The sequence below is a fragment of the Neomonachus schauinslandi genome, chromosome 3 (assembly GCF_002201575.2).
Source record: "Neomonachus schauinslandi chromosome 3, ASM220157v2, whole genome shotgun sequence".
NCBI lineage: Eukaryota > Metazoa > Chordata > Mammalia > Carnivora > Phocidae > Neomonachus > Neomonachus schauinslandi.
Genome location: NC_058405.1, coordinates 68,896,148 through 68,913,807, shown reverse-complemented (window position 1 = coordinate 68,913,807; position 17,660 = coordinate 68,896,148). Strand labels below are relative to the sequence as shown.

The following is a 17,660-nucleotide window of genomic DNA, read 5'->3' as shown; positions in this document are numbered from 1 at the left end:
GAAAAACAGACTTCCTTTAGTGGTGGTTGATATAATAGCCACTTGGAATATTGCTGTTGATGCACTGAATACAGAACCTTATAAATGTTGGCATGCATTCAGTCAGTATTTTTACATGATCCTTAGAAAGTTAAGGAGGGGTTGGGGTACCTGGGTGGCTCAGTCGTTAACCGTCTGCCTTCGGTTCAGGTCATGATCCCAGCGTCCTGGGATCGAGCCCCGCATTGGGCTCCCTGCTCTGCAGGAAGTCTACTTCTCCCTCTGCCACTCCCCCTGCTTGTGTTCCCTCTCTCGCTGTGTCTCTCTCTGTCAAATAAGTAAATAAAATCTTTAAAAAAAAAAAAAGAAAGAAAGAAAAAAGAAAGTTAAGGGGGGGATTCTTAAATCAATTCAATCATTAGATTTTAGAAGACCAAGAGTGTGTCTTTTATGTCACTCTCAGTGCTTGCTGTATATACGGTAGACACATACTTGTTTCATGAATATTGAATCTTTTACTGTGGAAGAACATAGGGGGCACTAGTTAAGAAATTACAACTTTCCCTCCTTTTCAGTCTGAAATCCCTGTAATTTATCTAATATATCACTATATAAGGAAGGATTGTTCAGATGTATTTATTAGTTAAGAGTTTACTAATCTTTGAGGTGTGTCCTATTCAGCAGAAGTTTTCTTAAATTTAAAAGGAGCTTCTTGGTAATATTTGAAAAGTTGAATTCTAACTAAAAATTGTGATGTTTTCCACTACACCTGCTTTCATTCTTCTTTTGTACTTAGCACATTAGTTTTAGTTGACTTGATTAACAAGTTAGGATATTTTTGTACCTAATCTGTAAGTAAACACATATCCATAAAAAATCCATAGTGGAAGACTTTAGACCCAATAACTAAACATACAAATAGATTTGTTCTAAGCTTCGCTAAAAGCTGTTTTGTGTAGGATGAGGGAATTCAATGACTTTAGAATAGAGAAGAGTTTTATAGTATTAGACACCATCTTCCAAAGTTAAGTAAACATAATAGGGTGTTCATTATCACTAAATTGTGCTCCATCGTTTTTTTGGCCACAGGAATTTTTACAAAATTAGGTATAGCAAATAAATGTTTTTGTGTAAACATTTAAAACTCTAACTTTCTTTCTTGCTTGCTTATTTTTTAGTAAACCAGATATGTCACGTCTGAGACTTGCTGCTGGGAGTGCTATTGTGAAGCTGGCACAAGAACCTTGTTATCATGAAATCATCACATTAGAACAGTATCAGCTCTGCGCATTAGCTATCAATGTAAGGAAGATGGCCAAATAGATTATGACTTTATATGGTCTTTGACTTTTAGGAAGAAAAAAGTCCACCATGATGGTAGAGAGAAAAGTCTTGAATTGTCTCCTTTTGGAAAATGTATTCATGAGAAATGTTTCAGAGTTCTAAAACTGTTGTTTGATTTTGGGGTTGCTAACATAGTACATTTGATTCTTGTTCTTTGTAGTAGTTCTTTTCTACAGAGTCACCCCAATCACTGAATTAGCAAATACTGAACCATTGCTTGTAAGGAAAATATACGGGTCGTTTCTCCAAGCCTCTGGTCACATTTTTGTCAGTGTGTCAGTACATAATTTAAAGATAAATTATTTAATATATAGTCGTGTCATTAACATTGAACTCATGACCAACAGAGCTGTAACTCATGCCTCAATGAAGCTTCACTAACATACTTTCTTCCTAAGTCACATCACAACCTTCTTGCTTTTAGGAACACTAAACAGCACTATGCTTGGGAGCTATTTTAAACAACAAAATCACCAACAAATGCACAAAAACACAAAAAACGTGGAACTAAATAGACTGTCAAAAGGACAGTAGTTTCTAAATATGAGAGCTGACATAACAGGCAAAGCATTGCTTTGTTCAGCTTCAGCTGGGACATGGGTCAGATGATTCAGATTGTTTGTTGCTCTGCTCATGTACTCACCAGTGACCCTGAAAATGCTTCAAGCATTCATTTTGGGGTTACAAATAAATTTTAGTGAGTAGGTGAATTCACAGATTTGGAATGTTTGTAAATAATGAGGACTTGAGGGCGCCTGGGTGGCTCAGTTGGTTAAGCGACTGCCTTCGGCTCAGGTCATGATCCTGGAGTCCCGGGATCGAGTCCCGCATCGGGCTCTCTGCTCGGCAGGGAGTCTGCTTCTCCCTCTGACCCTCCTCCCTCTCATGCTCTCTGTCTCTCATTCTCTCTGTCTCAAATAAATAAATAAAATCTTTAAAAAAAAAAAAAATAATGAGGACTTGAATGTATTTAGTTCTTTTTCTTTTTATTATGTTGATCACCATACATTACATCATTAGTTCTTGATGCAGTGTTCCATGATTCATCCTTTGCGTATAACACCCAAGTGCTCCGTGCAGTACGTGCCCTCTTTAATACCCAACACCAGGCTAACCCATCCCCTCACCCCCCTCCCTTCTAGAACCCTCACTTTGTTTCTCAGAGTCCATTGTCTCATGGTTCGTCTGATTTACCCCCCTTCATTCTTCCCTTCCTGCTATCTTCTTTTTTTTTTTTTTTAACATGTAATGTACTATTTGTTTCAGAGGTACAGGTCTGTGATTCAACAGTCTTACACAATTCACAACACTCACCATAGCACATACCCTCCCCAATGTCTATCACCCAGCCACCCCATCCCTCCCACCCCCCACCACTCCAGCAACCCTCAGTTTGTTTCCTGAGATTAAGAATTCCTCATATCAGTGAGGTCATATGATACATATCTTTCTCTGATTGACTTATTTCGCTCAGTATAACACTCTCCAGTTCTATCCACGTCGTTGCAAATGGCAAGATTTCATTCCTTTTGATGGCTGCATAATATTCCATTGTGTGTGTGTATATATATATATATATATATATATATATATATATATATATATATATACCACATCTTCTTTATCCATTCATCTGTCGATGGACATCTTGGCTCTTTCCATAGTTTGACTATTGTGGACATTGCTGCTATAAACATCGGGGTGCACGTACCACTTCGGATCCCTACATTTGTATCATTGGGGTAAATACCCAGTAGTGCAATTGCTGGATTGTATGGTAGCTCTATTTTCAACTTTTTGAGGAACCTCCATACCGTTTTCCAGAGTGGCTGCCCCAGCTTGCATTCCCACCAACAGTGTAGGAGGGTTCCCCTTTCTCCGCATCCCCGTCAACATCTGTCGTTTCCTGACTTGTTAATTTTAGCCATTCTGACTGGTGTGAGGTAGTATCTCATTGAGGTTTTGATTTGGATTTCCTTGATGCTGAGTAATGTTGAGCACTTTTTCATGTGATATGATGTCTTTTGGATGTCTTCTTTGGAAAAATGTCTGTTCATGTCTTCTGCCCATTTCTTGATTGGTTATTTGTTCTTTGGGTGTTGAGTTTGATAAGTTCTTTATAGATTTTGGATACTAGCCCTTTATCTGATATGTCATTTGCAAGTATCTTCTTCCATTCTGTTGGTTGTCTTTTGGTTTTGTTGACTGTTCCCTTTGCTTTGCAAAAGCCTTTTATCTTGATGAAGTCCCGGTAGTTCATTTTTGCCCTTGCTTCCCTTGCCTTTGGCGATGTTTCTAGGAAGAAGTTGCTGCGGCTGAGGTCGAAGAGGTTGCTGCCTGTGTTCTCCTTTAGGATTTTGATGGACTCCTGTCTCACATTTAGGTCTTTCAACCATTTTGAGTCTATTTTTGTGTGTGGTGTAAGGAAATGGTCCACTTTTATTCTTCTGCATGTGGCTGTTCAATTTTCCCAACACCATTTGTTGAAGAGACTGTCTTTTGTCCATTGGACATTCTTTCCTGCTTTGTCAAAGATTAGGTGACCATAGAGTTGAGGGTCCATTTCTGGGCTTTCTATTCTGTTCTATTGATCTATGCGTCTGTTTTTGTGCCAGCACCATACTGTCTTGATGATGACAGCTTTGTAATAGAGCTTGAAGTCCGGAATTGTGATGCCGCCAGCTTTGCTTTTCTTTTTCAACATTCCTCTGGCTATTCAGGGTCTTTTCTGGTTCCATACAAATTTTAGGATTATTTGTTCCATTTCTGTGAAAAAAGTGGATGGTATTTTGATAGGGATTGCATTGAATGTGTAGATTGCTCTAGGTAACATTGACATCTTCACAATATTTGTTCTTCCAATCCATGAGCATGGAACGTTTTTCCATTTCTTTGTGTCTTCCTCAATTTCTTTCATGAGTATTCTATAGTTTTCTGAGTACAGATCCTTTGCCTCTTTGGTTAGATTTATTCCTAGGTATCGTATGTTTTTGGGCGCAATTGTAAATGGGATAGACTCCTTAATTTCTCTTTCTTGTCTTGTTGTTGGTGTATAGAAATGCAACTGATTTTTGTGCATTGATTTTATATCCTGCCACTTACTGAATTTCTGTATGAGTTCTAACAGTTTTGGGGTGGAGTCCTTTGGGTTTTCCACATAAAGTATCATATCATCTGCAAAGAGTGAGAGTTTGACTTCTTCTTTGCCGATTTGGATGCCTTTTATTTCTTTTTGTTGTCTGATTGCTGTGGCTAGGACTTCTAATACTGTGTTGAGTAGCAGTGGTGATAGTGGACATCCCTGCCGCGTTCCTGACCTTAAGGGGAAAGCTCTCAGTTTTTCCCCATTGAGAATGATAAATTCGCTGTGGGTTTTTCATAGATGGCTTTTATGATATTGAGGTATGTACCCTCTATGCCTATACTCTGAAGAGTTTTGATCAAGAAAGGATGCTGTACTTTGGCAAATGCTTTTTCTGCATCTATTGAGAGGATCATATGATTCTTGTTCTTTCTTTTGTTAATGTATTGTATCACGTTGATTGATTTGCGGATGTTGAACCACCCTTGCAGCCCAGGGATAAATCCCACTTGGTCGTGGTGAATAATCCTTTTAATGTACTGTTGGATCCTATTGGCTAGTATTTTGGTGAGAATTTTTGCATCCATGTTCATCAGGGATATTGGTCTGTAATTCTCCTTTTTGATGGGGTCTTTGTCTGGTTTTGGGATCAAGGTAATGCTGGCCTCATAAAATGAGTTTGGAAGTTTTCCTTCCATTTCTATTTTTTGGAACAGTTTCAGAAGAATAGGTATTAATTCTTCTTGAAATGTTTGGTAGAATTCCCCTGGGAAGCCATCTGGCCCTGGGCTTTTGTTTGTTGGGAGATTTTTGATGACTGCTTCAATTTCCTTAGTGGTTATAGGTCTGTTCAGGTTTTCTATTTCATCCTGGTTCAGTTTTGGTAGTTGATACATCTCTAGGAATGCATCCATTTCTTCCAGGTTATCTAATTTGCTGGCATAGAGTTGCTCATAATATGTTCTTATAATTGTTTGTATTTCTTTGGTGTTGGTTGTGATCTCTCCTCTTTCATTCATGATTTTGTTGATTTGGGTCCTTTCTCTTTTCTTTTTGATAAGTCTGGCCAGGGGTTTATCAATCTTGTTAATTCTTTCAAAGAACCAGCTCCTAGTTTTGTTGATCTGTTCTAATGTTCTTTTAGTTTCTATTTCATTGATTTCTGCTCTGATCTTTATTATTTCTCTTCTCCTGCTGGGTTTAGGCTTTATTTGCTGTTCTTTCTCCAGCTCCTTTAGGTGGAGGGTTAGGCTGTGTACTTGAGACCTTTCTTGTTTCTTGAGAAAGGCTTTATTGCTATATACTTTCCTCTTAGGATGGCCTTTGCTGCATTACAAAGATTTTGAACAGTTGTGTTTTCATTTTCATTGGTTTCCATGAGTTTTTTAAAATTCTTCTTTAATTTCCTGGTTGACCCATTCATTCTTTAGTAGGATGCTCTTTAGCCTCCATGGATTTGAGTTCTTTCCGACTTTCCTCTTGTGATTGAGTTCTAGTTTCAAAGCATTGTGGTCTGAAAATAGGCAGGGAATGATCCCAATCCTTTGGTACCGGTTGAGACCTGATTTGTGACCTAGGATGTGATCTATTCTGGAGAATGTTCCATGGGCATTAGAGAAGAATGTGTATTCCATTGCTTTAGGATGGAATGTTCTGAATATGTCTGTGAAGTCCATTTGGTCCAGTGTGTCATTTAAAGTCTTTATTGCCTTGTTGATCTTTTGCTTAGATGATCTGTCCATTTCAGTGAGGGGGGGTGTTAAAATCCCCCACTGTTATTGTATTGTTGTCGATGTGTTTCTTTGCTTTTGTTATCAATTGCCTTATATAATTGGCTGCTCCCATGTTAGGGGGAAAGATATTTACAATTGTTAGATCTTCTTGTTGGATAGACCCTTTAAGTATGATGTAGTGTCCTTCCTCATCTCTTATTACAGTCTTTGGTTTAAAATCTAATTTGTCTGATATAAGCATTGCCACCCCAGCTTTCTTTTGGTGTCCATTAGCATGGTAAATGGTTTTCCATGCCCTCACTTTCAATCTGGAGGTGTCTTTGGATCTAAAATGAGTCTCTTGCAGACAGCATATCGATGGGTCTTGTTTTTTTATCCAGTCTGATAGCCTGTGTCTTTTGATTGGGGCATTTAGCCCATTTACATTCAGGGTAACTATTGAAAGATAGGAATTTAGAGCCATTGTATTGCCTGTAAGGTGACTGTTACTGTATATTGTCTGTGTTCCTTTCTGGTCTATGTTACTTTTAGGCTCTCTCTTTGCTTAGAGGACCCCTTTCAATATTTCTTGTAGGGCTGGTTTTGTGTTTGCAAATTCCTTTAGTTTTTGTTTGTCCTGGAAGCTTTTTATCACTCCATCTATTTTCAGTGACAGGCTAGCTGGATATAGTATTCTTGGCTGCATATTTTTCTCATTTAGTACTCTGAATATATCCTGCCAGTCCTTTCTGGCCTGCCAGGTCTCTGTGGATAGGTCTGTTGTCAATCTAATGTTTCTACCATTGTAGGTTACAGATCTTTTCTCCCGAGCTGCTTTCAGGATTTTCTCTTTGTCTCTGAGACTCCGTAAGTTTTACTATTAGATGTCGGGGTGTTGACCTATTTTTATTGATTTTGAGTGGGGTTCTCTGTGCCTCCTGGATTTTGATGCCTGTTTCCTTCCCCAAACTAGGGAAGTTCTCTGCTATAATTTGCTCCAATATACCTTCTGCCCCCCTCTCTCTTTCTTCTTCTTCTGGGATCCCACTTATTCTAATATTGTTTCGTCTTACAGTATCACTTATCTCTCGAATTCTGCCCTCGTGATCCTCTAGTTGTTTATCTCTCTTTTTCTCAGCTTCTTTATTTTCCATCATTTGGTCTTCTGTATCACTAATTCTCTCTTCTGCCTCATTTATCCTAGCAGAGCCTCCATTTTTGATTGCATCTCATTAATAGCGTTTTTTATTTCAACTTGGTTAGATTTTAGTTCTTTTATCTCTCTAGAAAGGGTTTCTCTAATATCTTCCATGCTTTTTTCAAGCCCAGCTAGTATCCTTAAAATCGTCTTTCTGAACTCTAGTTCCGCCATCTTACTGATGTCTGTACTGATTAAGTCCTTGGCAATCAGTACTGCCTCTTGTTCTTTTTTTTTTGAGGTGATTTTTTCCATCTTGTCATTTCGTCCAGAGGAGAATAGATGAATGAGAGAACAAAACGCTAACAGGGTAACAATGTCCCCAGAAAGATATATACTAAACAAATCAGAAGAGACCTGAAACCGGGGGAAAAGAAAGGGAAAGAAAGAAAAAAGAAAAAGGAAAAGATAAAAACAAACAAACAAAAAACCAGAGTATGATCATATATGATCAGGCTGGTGCTTAGATCAGTGCCACGCACTAAATTTTGGGCGTATTTTGGTCTGTTAGAAGAAAGTGCCTCCCAAAATTTTAAAGAAAGAAACTTATATATGTACAAAAATAAGGGTTAATACCAAAAGGGATGGAATATGATTGTAAAGATGAAAATTATAAAAGATTTTATGAAAGGAATTGATAAGTTGGTTGAAAAAAGAAAGAAGAGGATTTAAAAAAAAAGGAGAGAATGTGATCAGGCAGGAGAGTAGAACAAAGCCATACACTAGAGATTTAGGGTATATTTTGGTCTGTTAGAAGAAACTGTATCCCAAAATTTTAAAGAGAGAAAACTTATATATATATACCAAATACCAGGTTAACTACTAGGAAGGGATAGAATATGACTCTTAAAGTGAAAAATAAAGATTTTTTATAAATGGGATTGATAAGATGTTGGTGGAAAAAGGAAAATAGAAAAATTCAAAAAAAAGAAAAAATGAAAGTTAAAAAAAAAATTAACTTTGAAAGACTAAAGAATCATGGGAAAAAAGCCATGAATTCTATGTGCTGTATTCCCCTAGCACTGGAGTTCTGCCGTTCTCATTGATCAGTAAACTTGGTCTTGGCTGGCTGTTCTTGCTGATCTTCTGGGGGAGGGGCCTGTTGCCTGGTTCCCAAATGTCTTTGCCGGAGGTGGAATTGCCCCACCCTTGCCTGGTCCGGGCTAAGTAATATGCTCGGGTTTGCTCTCGGGAGCTTTTGTTCCCTGCAAGCTTTCCGTACAGCTTTGGAGGCAGAGAGTGAAAATGGCGGCCTCCCAGAGGAGCCAAGAACTCGGTGCCCCACTCCTCAGTGAGTCCCCAGAGAAAAGCCGTCAGTCACTCCCGTCTCCCTGGTCTCTGGCTGCACTCTGTGCTCACCCGGCCTGTGACCGAGTGTTTCTATCTCTGGCACCCGACCCTGTGTGGAGTCTCCAAACCCAGCAGATCCCTGCAGTGTGCTCCCGCGCCGCTCCTCCTGGGGGAGGAAGAGGAGTCTCCCCGGATCTGCTGCTTGTTGGGTCCCTGCTGGAGGAGCAGAGGCCCGGCTGTGCCAGGGATCATGGTTTATGGCAACCCTGAGCTGAGAGCCTCTCCTCGGCTCCGTCTCTGCAGCTGGCTTCCCCGCTCCAATACTTGGGAGCTCTGCCGCGCTCAGGCTCCCCCTGTCTTTGTGTGACCCCGAGGGTCCTGAGACCACACTGTCCTGCGAGGGTTCCACCCCCTGCTTAGCCACTGGAGCGACATCCCTCACTGGAGCCAACTTCTAAAAGTTCCGATTTTGTGCTCCGGGGCTCTATCACTTGCTGGTAGTGGCCATCGGAGGTCCCCTCCCCCGCCATCTACCCTCCAGAATATCGCCTCGGATTCACTTCTCCGCACGTCCTACCTTCCTGAAAGTGGTCGCTTTTCTGTTCAGAGAGTTCCTGCTATTCTTTTCTTCAGTCTCCTGTTGAGTTTGTAGGTGTTCAGAATGGTTTGATCCCTATCTAGCTGAATTCCTGGGACCAGACGAAATTTAGGTCTCCTACTCCTCCGCCATCTTGCTCCTCCCCCTGAATGTATTTAATTCTTAAATGGAAGAAAAAAATACGCAGAAATTCAGTTTTGTAAAGATACAATATAGATTAATTTTAGGTCAGAAGCATTTCTTATTATTCAAGCCAGTTAAATTTTCAAATTATTAACAGTGATACTAATGGATTCATACTCCAGTCTTACAGATTTCATATTAGAGTAACATAATATTTGAATTGTATCACTGTGGAAGTTTTTAGCGTCATTGAGAAAATTAAAAAGGACTTCCATAATAGTAAATTTGATATTTCAGTATGAGTTTTTAATTCATTATTTGGTCATTTTACACTGGATTTTCCTGTTCTTTTCCAAGTAGTCTTATGTATAAGAATTTGGCATTTCTTTCAGGGATAATTATAATTTTTCTCTCCACGCTTCCTTCTGCTTATTTAAAAATTAGTGCTTATGTGTGACCCCTAGACATAAACCGTCATTTGTTTTTTAATTGTAATCATTTTGTAAGTTTTTGGTGCTTTAGTCTTTAAAATAGCTATTCCAAATCTTGTTTATAATTTGTTTTAGTTTTAGTGTTGTAATTCAGATATTAACACTGACCCATTTGAAAATGGGATTTTGGGGAGTCCATAATTTCCTGGTTTAGTTTTCCTCATTTAATTTTAGAGATAATTTTATTTTGCAAGAAAGTGAAAATTGTTTAAAAAGTATATATTAAATTTCTTAGAAGAAAACCTTTGTAATTTTTTTTTTTTAATTGGTGATTCTAGTAGTCTGTTGATTTATCATGTTCTTGGTCTGATATTTCTAAGGGTGTTGATGCTACCAGTATTGAAGTGGAAATTTTTACAGAAGTATGGAAATATGTTAAAGAAATGGGCTTTATTTGAAACTTACTGTGTATAAGAAGTATGTGCAAATTATACAATGTCCTCTGTGAAAAGCATCCACACTTACGAACTTCTAGAGATTTTCTAGCACACTATATGTTATATATTACTATTTCAATCACCAAATTCCCAAGGTGGAAGTTCAAATTGCCTAAGTTTTAAGATGGTTTTTGAATTCTGTTGACTGTGGAACATATGTTTATTGTTAAAAGTTACTTATTAGCATATTCTCACAACTTACAGACCTGGAGTTACCCTCTTCTGAACAAAACCTTTCCCTAATTCTGCTGTTCTTGTATACCACATGCCTATCTCTTTTTTTTAAACCTCCAAACCTCAAAGAGTAATCCATATCTTTGTCTGTCTTACCCTTTTATCTCTCACTCCTCATTACTCATACTTTTGGCTTTTGCCTTCCTTCTTTTTCCAAAAATGCTTTGTTAAAGGTCTCAAATCCAATATCTTAGTCTTCATTATACATGTCCTTTCTGCATTATTTGACGGAGCTCAGGGCATCTTTATTCTTGAAATTCTCCTCGGTTTCTGTCTCCTGACTTTTGTCATACTTCTCTGACTACATTTTTGGTTGTTTTTTTTCTTCGCTTTAAATGTATGTTTTCTTTCTTTTTTAAAAGATTTTATTTATTTGAGAGAGAGTGAGACCAAGAGCATGATTGGGCGAGGGGAAGGGCGGAGGGAGAAGCAGGCTCCCCACTGAGCAGGGAACATCCTGATGTGGGGCTCGATTCCAGGACCCCAAGAGCATGACCTGAGCCTGAGCCAAAGGCAGACGCTCAGTCAACTGAGCCACCCTGGCACCCCTGTAAATATATGTTTTCTATGTGGATCTGCCCATGACTAAATTTTCCACTTACACATTTCTTTTTTGGCCGTCGCATTGTCTATGTAGATGACTCCCATACTAGCAACATTAGCTTTTTTCAAGTCAGAGTCTGGTCCCACTTCTAGGTTAAACAGAAATTTCAAACTTTTGTGTTCTGTGAATGTGAAGACTAAATTCATAATCTTTCCTAAATCTATTCTTTATTGAGATGTAGAGCCTCAGTAAGTGTTAAATAAATCCAAATGGCATTCTTAGATTGAAAAGCATGATTTATTTTTGACTATTTGCTTGTCCTTGCACCTTGTTGCAAAAGTGCAGATAATCTGTCCTATACTTATTATATCTTTTCATTTGTATCTTCTTAACTATTCTTAACCACCATAATCATCATTAGCTCTGACCTAGACTATTGTGAGACTTTTCTTCTCCACTGTGAGTTAAATTTCCCTATCACAGTTCCAATCATATTATTCCCCCAGTCAAAAATATTTAGGACCTTGGGGCGCCTGGGTGACTCAGCCGTTAAGTGTCTGCCTTCGGCTCAGGTCATGATTCCAGGGTCCTGGGGACGCTGCTCAGTGGGAAGCCTGCTTTTCCCTCTCACACTCACCTTGCTTGTGTTCCCTCTCTTGCTGTCTCTTTCTCTCTGTCAAATAAATAAAATCTTAAAATATTTAGGACCTTATACTTGTAAAAAAGAAAAAAATACATATATTTTACAGCTTGGCCATTTGAGCCCTTCTAATTTGTCGACCCAAATATACATTTTTAACCCACTACCCTTATCTACCCTCATGTCAGTGAAGCTGAATAATTTTTTTCTTTTATGTGCCTGTAGTTTCCTGCCTCTGGCTTTCTTCTCGCCCTCCCGTTTCTACACATCCAAATCCGACCCTTTTTGCAAATCAAGGCTTAAACACAAACTTCTCCACAAAACTTGCTCAGATTCTTACAGCTGGTCTCATTTTTATTCCCCGCAGATTTTATCTACAGTCCTCTGATACATACATGCCTTGTGCTTTTTTTATTTATGTACCTGTGGTTTATTTCTCTTACTTGAGTTGAGCTCTTTAGAGGAGTATTGTATCTCAGAGGCCTTTGTTATATATCTGAATAGAAAGCAAACCTGGAGAAATAGAAATTCAATAATACAAATCTTACTGTTATTTAAGAATTAGCTGAGTATTTTATAATTTGAATGCAATTCATGAAACGTGTGCTGTACGTTGTTCTAGGTTCTGTAAATACAGAGATGAGTGAGTCATGGCTACTGCCCTCAAGAACATAACTTCTTAGGAGAACAGAAAATATAAATAAATGTTGATAATACAGTGTGATACACAAAATAATTGAATTATTTGCAAGATACCATCAGTAGTTTTGTGGATAATTTGTATTAGAAAAGGCCACTGAAAGTGAATTTACATAAGATGCAGACTAAAATTAATTTCACAGTTAGTAGTGAATAAAAGCTTTTAATTGGAACTTTATCTTGGAGGAAAATGTTTTGTAGTATTAGACACTATCTTCTTTTTTCCTTATATTGAACCAAATATTGGTTATAACCATAACCATGAAAGTATCAAGTGTTTACTTTTCTGAGAGTATATTTTTTCTGATAAAAATTGTATTACTCTATCCTGTACTTCACATTTAACTTTTATAACATAGTGAAAAGGGTAATCATCTTTGCAAAAAACAAAATAAACATTTGAAGACTTCCTCAGTTCCTAGGAACTCATCTTTTAAATCTTTATTCAGATGATTCTATTTGATGTATCTGTTTGTCATCATTCTTGTCAATTTTCTCATCTTTTACTACTGTGTCAGTTGCTTGCAAATGATTTAGCAGTTCCTCTCTAACTTCACTTTAATGACTCTTTGGACTCTTACTACCTTTGCCATATTAATTTGCTTTGTTAGATCCTGAATGATTTGTGAGAAAGTGACAGACATGGTCTTGGTTGGGAATGTATCTGAATGGGGGGAGGGATGTGTTGGGGAAATTAATTTTTTAATGAGTGGTATGTTCATTTGTGAATATATTTGTGATATGTTCACTTATACAGTTTGTAATTGGGCATTTTCATGGTAAATAATCAGATAATGAAGATTCCTTTCCCTCATGGGAATTTTAATACTGAGGAAGGAATGAGTTAACATTAACTTTATTTTGTTGAGTGTGAGGGTAGATAATAGATAATATTTCTACGAAAGCTAGAATGCTTTCTAAAAAGTATTTGGTGTAATAAACTGAAATTTATATTTTTTATATAATTTTTAAAAAAGATTTTATTTATTTGAGGAGAGAGAGAGAGAGAGAGAAAGAGCACCAGCATAGGGGAGAAGGAGAGGGTAGAAGCAGACTCCCTGCTGAGCAGAAAGTCTGACAGACAAGGGGCTTGATCCCAGGATCCCAAGATCATGACCTGAACTAAAGGCAGATGCTTAACTGACTGAGCCATCCAGGTGCCCATTATCTTCTTTATATGTATATATATATATATTTATATGTAATATATATAAATATAATTTTATGTATAAATATTTATATATAAATATAAATTTACATATAATTTTTATATATAAATATATGTTTATACATATAAATTTTAAAAAGATTTTATTTATTTGGAAGAAAATAAACTGAAGTTTAAATTAAATGAAAGAAGATATACAAAATAAGGATTTAAAAATAAGTGCAAGATGTTATGACCTAGGTTTTGAAGAAAAACAAAATGAACATTATAGATAGTAGAAATAGTATACATAACATTGCAATAATATGAAACATACCACACTTTGTGTTAATTGGTGGAGGGTAAGGTGTAATTATGAAGGTCTTTGTATGTCTATAGAAAATCTTTGTATGTCTCATATATGACTTAAATATCATATTGAACTTTGTCCTATAGTTTATTCCACAGATAATCTGTATATCAAATATTGTGCTAAGTTTAGAGGCACAAAGGTGAATAAAGATATAGTTCTTGTCTTTACGGAATGAGCAGTGATAGGTAAGACCTATAAACCAATATTTTAATACTGTATAGTAAATGCTATGCTGGAGATACCCATAGAATGCTAAGAGGGCACAGAGCTGGATGCCTGATAAAGACTCCACAATGATTTCTGAAGCTAGAGGAGCCATTGTTAGAGTTGAGGAGGAGTTGGTTAGGAGAATGGAGGTGGGTGGTTTAGGAGAGGGAGTATGAGGGAAACAGGCACAGCGGTAATGAACAGTTGGTTTATTTATAGAACTGAAAGTAATTTGGTGTTTCTGAAATTGATGAGAGTTGTGCATTTTAATCTGAAAATGCAAAATATATGAAAATCTAAAATATATAAATTGGACAGAGTTTTATCTTGCTCAGTAACTGAGGTAGCCTAATATGAGATACTGTTTAAACTATTTTTAATACCTTAACTTAGGATGGATTTATATGTACTAGTTTTATCTGTTTTAAAAGTACATTCAGGGCTCCTGGGTGGCTCAGTCGGTTAAGCATCTGCCTTTGGCTCAGGTCATGACCCCGGGGTCCTGGGATCAAGCCCCACATCAGGCTCCTGGCTCAGCAGGGAGCCTGCTTCTTCCTCTCCCTCTGCCTCTCCCCCTGTTCATGCTCTCTCTCTCTCTCTCTGTATCTGTGTCTCAAATGAATAAATAAAATCTAAAAAAAAAAAAAAGTACATTATTTTCTAACACATGTAACTGGTAGTTATTAATTAGGGTCCAGGTAATTACACTCCAGCCTTGAAATTAACATATCACAACATCTCAGTCTTGTGAGCAGAAGCAATGGTTGTGAATACACTTAGTCTCCTTTACCTTCAAATTTTGTATTTGGGGTTTTACTTACTCTTTGCTGCCATATGAGTGGAATAATTATGTCTTTACAGGATGAATGCTATCAAGTAAGACAAGTGTTTGCTCAGAAACTTCACAAAGGCCTTTCCCGATTACGGCTTCCACTTGAGTATATGGCAATCTGTGCTCTTTGTGCAAAAGATCCTGTAAAAGAGAGAAGAGCTCATGCTAGGCAGTGTCTGGTAAAAAATATAAATGTGAGACGCGAGTATCTGAAGCAGCATGCAGCTGTTAGTGGTAAGCATATATGAAAATGAAAAGTATACTTTTCTAGCCAGTTTCAGTTTTATAGAATACAAAATGATGTTACTGTTATTTATTATTGTCTAATCGGCAGTCATTAAATATAAGGTTGTTACTATTTTTCAGTAACTGCTTTCCTTTAAAAAAGGTCATTTTTAAAATATAAATGCATAGGTATTTAAATAGCAACCCATATCTCTTTGTATAACTGACTAAATGGCTAAGGAAAATAAGCACTGACACTGGAGATACTTTAAATAAAACAGTAAAATACAGATAATACATATAAAGATTGTCTTAAGTACTGTCTTTTAGATTAAAAAAGTACAGGTCTTTCAATTTTCATCATTCTCACCTGGAACTGATGTTAGTATCAGGTGCTTGTGTGCCTGTTTTTAATCTGCTCACTTTATCTCATCTATATTATTATCAAATAGTATCAATCATCCTATATTTGTGCAGTATTAACATTGAAAGATGTATCATATTTTTGCTTAGCAGCTTAAGGGAGTCTTAAACATACGGTTGTTCATAATAAGAAAAATGGATCTTATGTTTCTTAATTTCTTAGTCTTGGATAGTTTGTTCTGGTCACTTTTTACCATGTGCATTTGAAAATGAAAATATGTGTCTTTATAGCCCCACAAATGGTGCATTTAGTAGGCATTTCAATACTGGACGTGGTGGATGAGTAAATAAACTTGTTTTTGATGTTCCTCAACACTAGACATTTCAGTATATTTTTCTTCTAGCCATGTGGGTAAACTATTGGAATGCAGGAAATATGGTATCAGAGTCAGACGGAAAGAGTAAGATTCGGTTTTCTAACAACCTGGATATTTTTGTTTTGTCTTTTTTTTTTCTTTTTCAGAAAAATTATTGTCTCTTCTACCAGAATATGTTGTTCCATATACAATTCACCTTTTGGCACATGACCCAGATTATGTCAAAGTACAGGATATTGAACAACTTAAAGATGTTAAAGAGTAAGACTTTTTCATCCCATTTTCATGTTTTCTGAAGTTTTTTTTCTTTGCTGCTGATAATGGAATCTCCATTATAATTAGTTTATTAGATTTATTTAATTTCTTAGGAGTTTAAGGTTCTTTCCCTTATTCTCTTATTTTTCTTTTTTCATACCATCTCTTCATATTTCATTTCCTATGTGACTTCCCAAAACTTAATTTAGCACAATTACTGTACTACTATTCTGTTTCTCTACCGTTCTGGCATTTCTTTTCTAGGATGCAGTCCATTAAAAGCTTCTGTTCCAGTTCCTGTCTTTTCCTACTTTCTTCTGCAGCTCTGGATTTTCATGTGGGCTTTATTCACATAGCACTTTTTCTTTGCAGTAACTGTCTTCCTCTGTAGGAAGAGAGAATGGTCTAATTTAATAATGGGCCAAGTTGGTAACCAGGGAACTACCCCACTTACGACTTCATTGGTGATTCTCTATTTCAAGTTTATGACACTTGTAATTCTTTCAAAGATTATTGTTGAGAGGCCAAAAAACCATCTATGCCTGGGTGTGGAATAGGGAAATATAATGGTGTTTAGAGAAGTCTTTATAACACCAGCATAGTTCTTTAAGTTTGAGACCCTAGTTCTCTTTCTGCTATAATAAAGGATTACCACTGTGGTTTTGAATAAATGAATTTATTATGCCTTTAGCTTCCTGTTAAAATAACTGCTGGTTTCTTAGTTCATAGAAATATTTTATAGTTAAATATTTGAGGTGCCTTAAGAGAATAAAATCAAATTACTTGTAACTTTCTCATGGCAAGGGAAAAGCCACAGTTTCTGTTTTTTTAAACACAAGCAATTCTCCCAAAATGAGTTCTGCGTTAGAGTGATTGTAACTAATGAAAACTTTTAACCACCCCACTTTCTCAGAAAACTTTGGTTTTTGAAATACATTTAATGTTCTTCGGAACTTACTAAACATTTGGTTTATTTTTAAATTGCCCCAGTATAGCCATGAGTAATCTCCCCATTCTGTCAGAGAGCTACTCCAGGAGAACTTATCCTATACCTGAGATCCTTAAGGTTATTTTTCCCCTTCTAGAATGATACCCTGCTTCACATTTCTCTCTTCTTCCTTACTTTTCTCCTCTGTGCTAAAACCCTGTCCCATTCTGTCTGTAAAGTGATAAAGCACTTTTGGTTTGTTCTAGAATAGAGTTTTATGTAAATAACTTTAGCTAGTGAAACTTCCTTTTAATTTTTCCCTTTTTAAGCAAAGACAGTATGTGTAGTTGTCAGCCATGACTTTTTCTTCTCTAACTTATTCATGGAGATTCTTAACTACTGAGTGGGGTAGTTCTATTTTCTTGAAAACTTCCAATCAGGATTGCAGTCAGTCTTGAGTATTTGAGGCTTCATTTTATCCAGGGCCCAGTTACTACTTTAGGCAGTCTCTTCCCTCCCAATCATTGCTAGGAGTTAGGATCACTTCATTCGCTCCACCACTTAAGTTCTTTTTTAACCTGC

The 17,660-nt window shown here is 36.9% G+C and overlaps 1 protein-coding gene across 1 annotated transcript in view; it reads left to right on the top strand.

Moving 5' to 3' along the window:
* PDS5B (PDS5 cohesin associated factor B) overlaps positions 1-17,660 on the top strand; it is a 195,230-nt gene that overhangs the window by 159,620 nt on the left and 17,950 nt on the right. Inside the window, exons 24-26 of the mRNA XM_021678280.1 lie at positions 1,158-1,281; positions 14,960-15,164; positions 16,042-16,156. Coding sequence (XP_021533955.1) covers positions 1,158-1,281; positions 14,960-15,164; positions 16,042-16,156 — 444 coding nt within the window. The remainder of the gene's footprint in view (positions 1-1,157; positions 1,282-14,959; positions 15,165-16,041; positions 16,157-17,660) is intronic.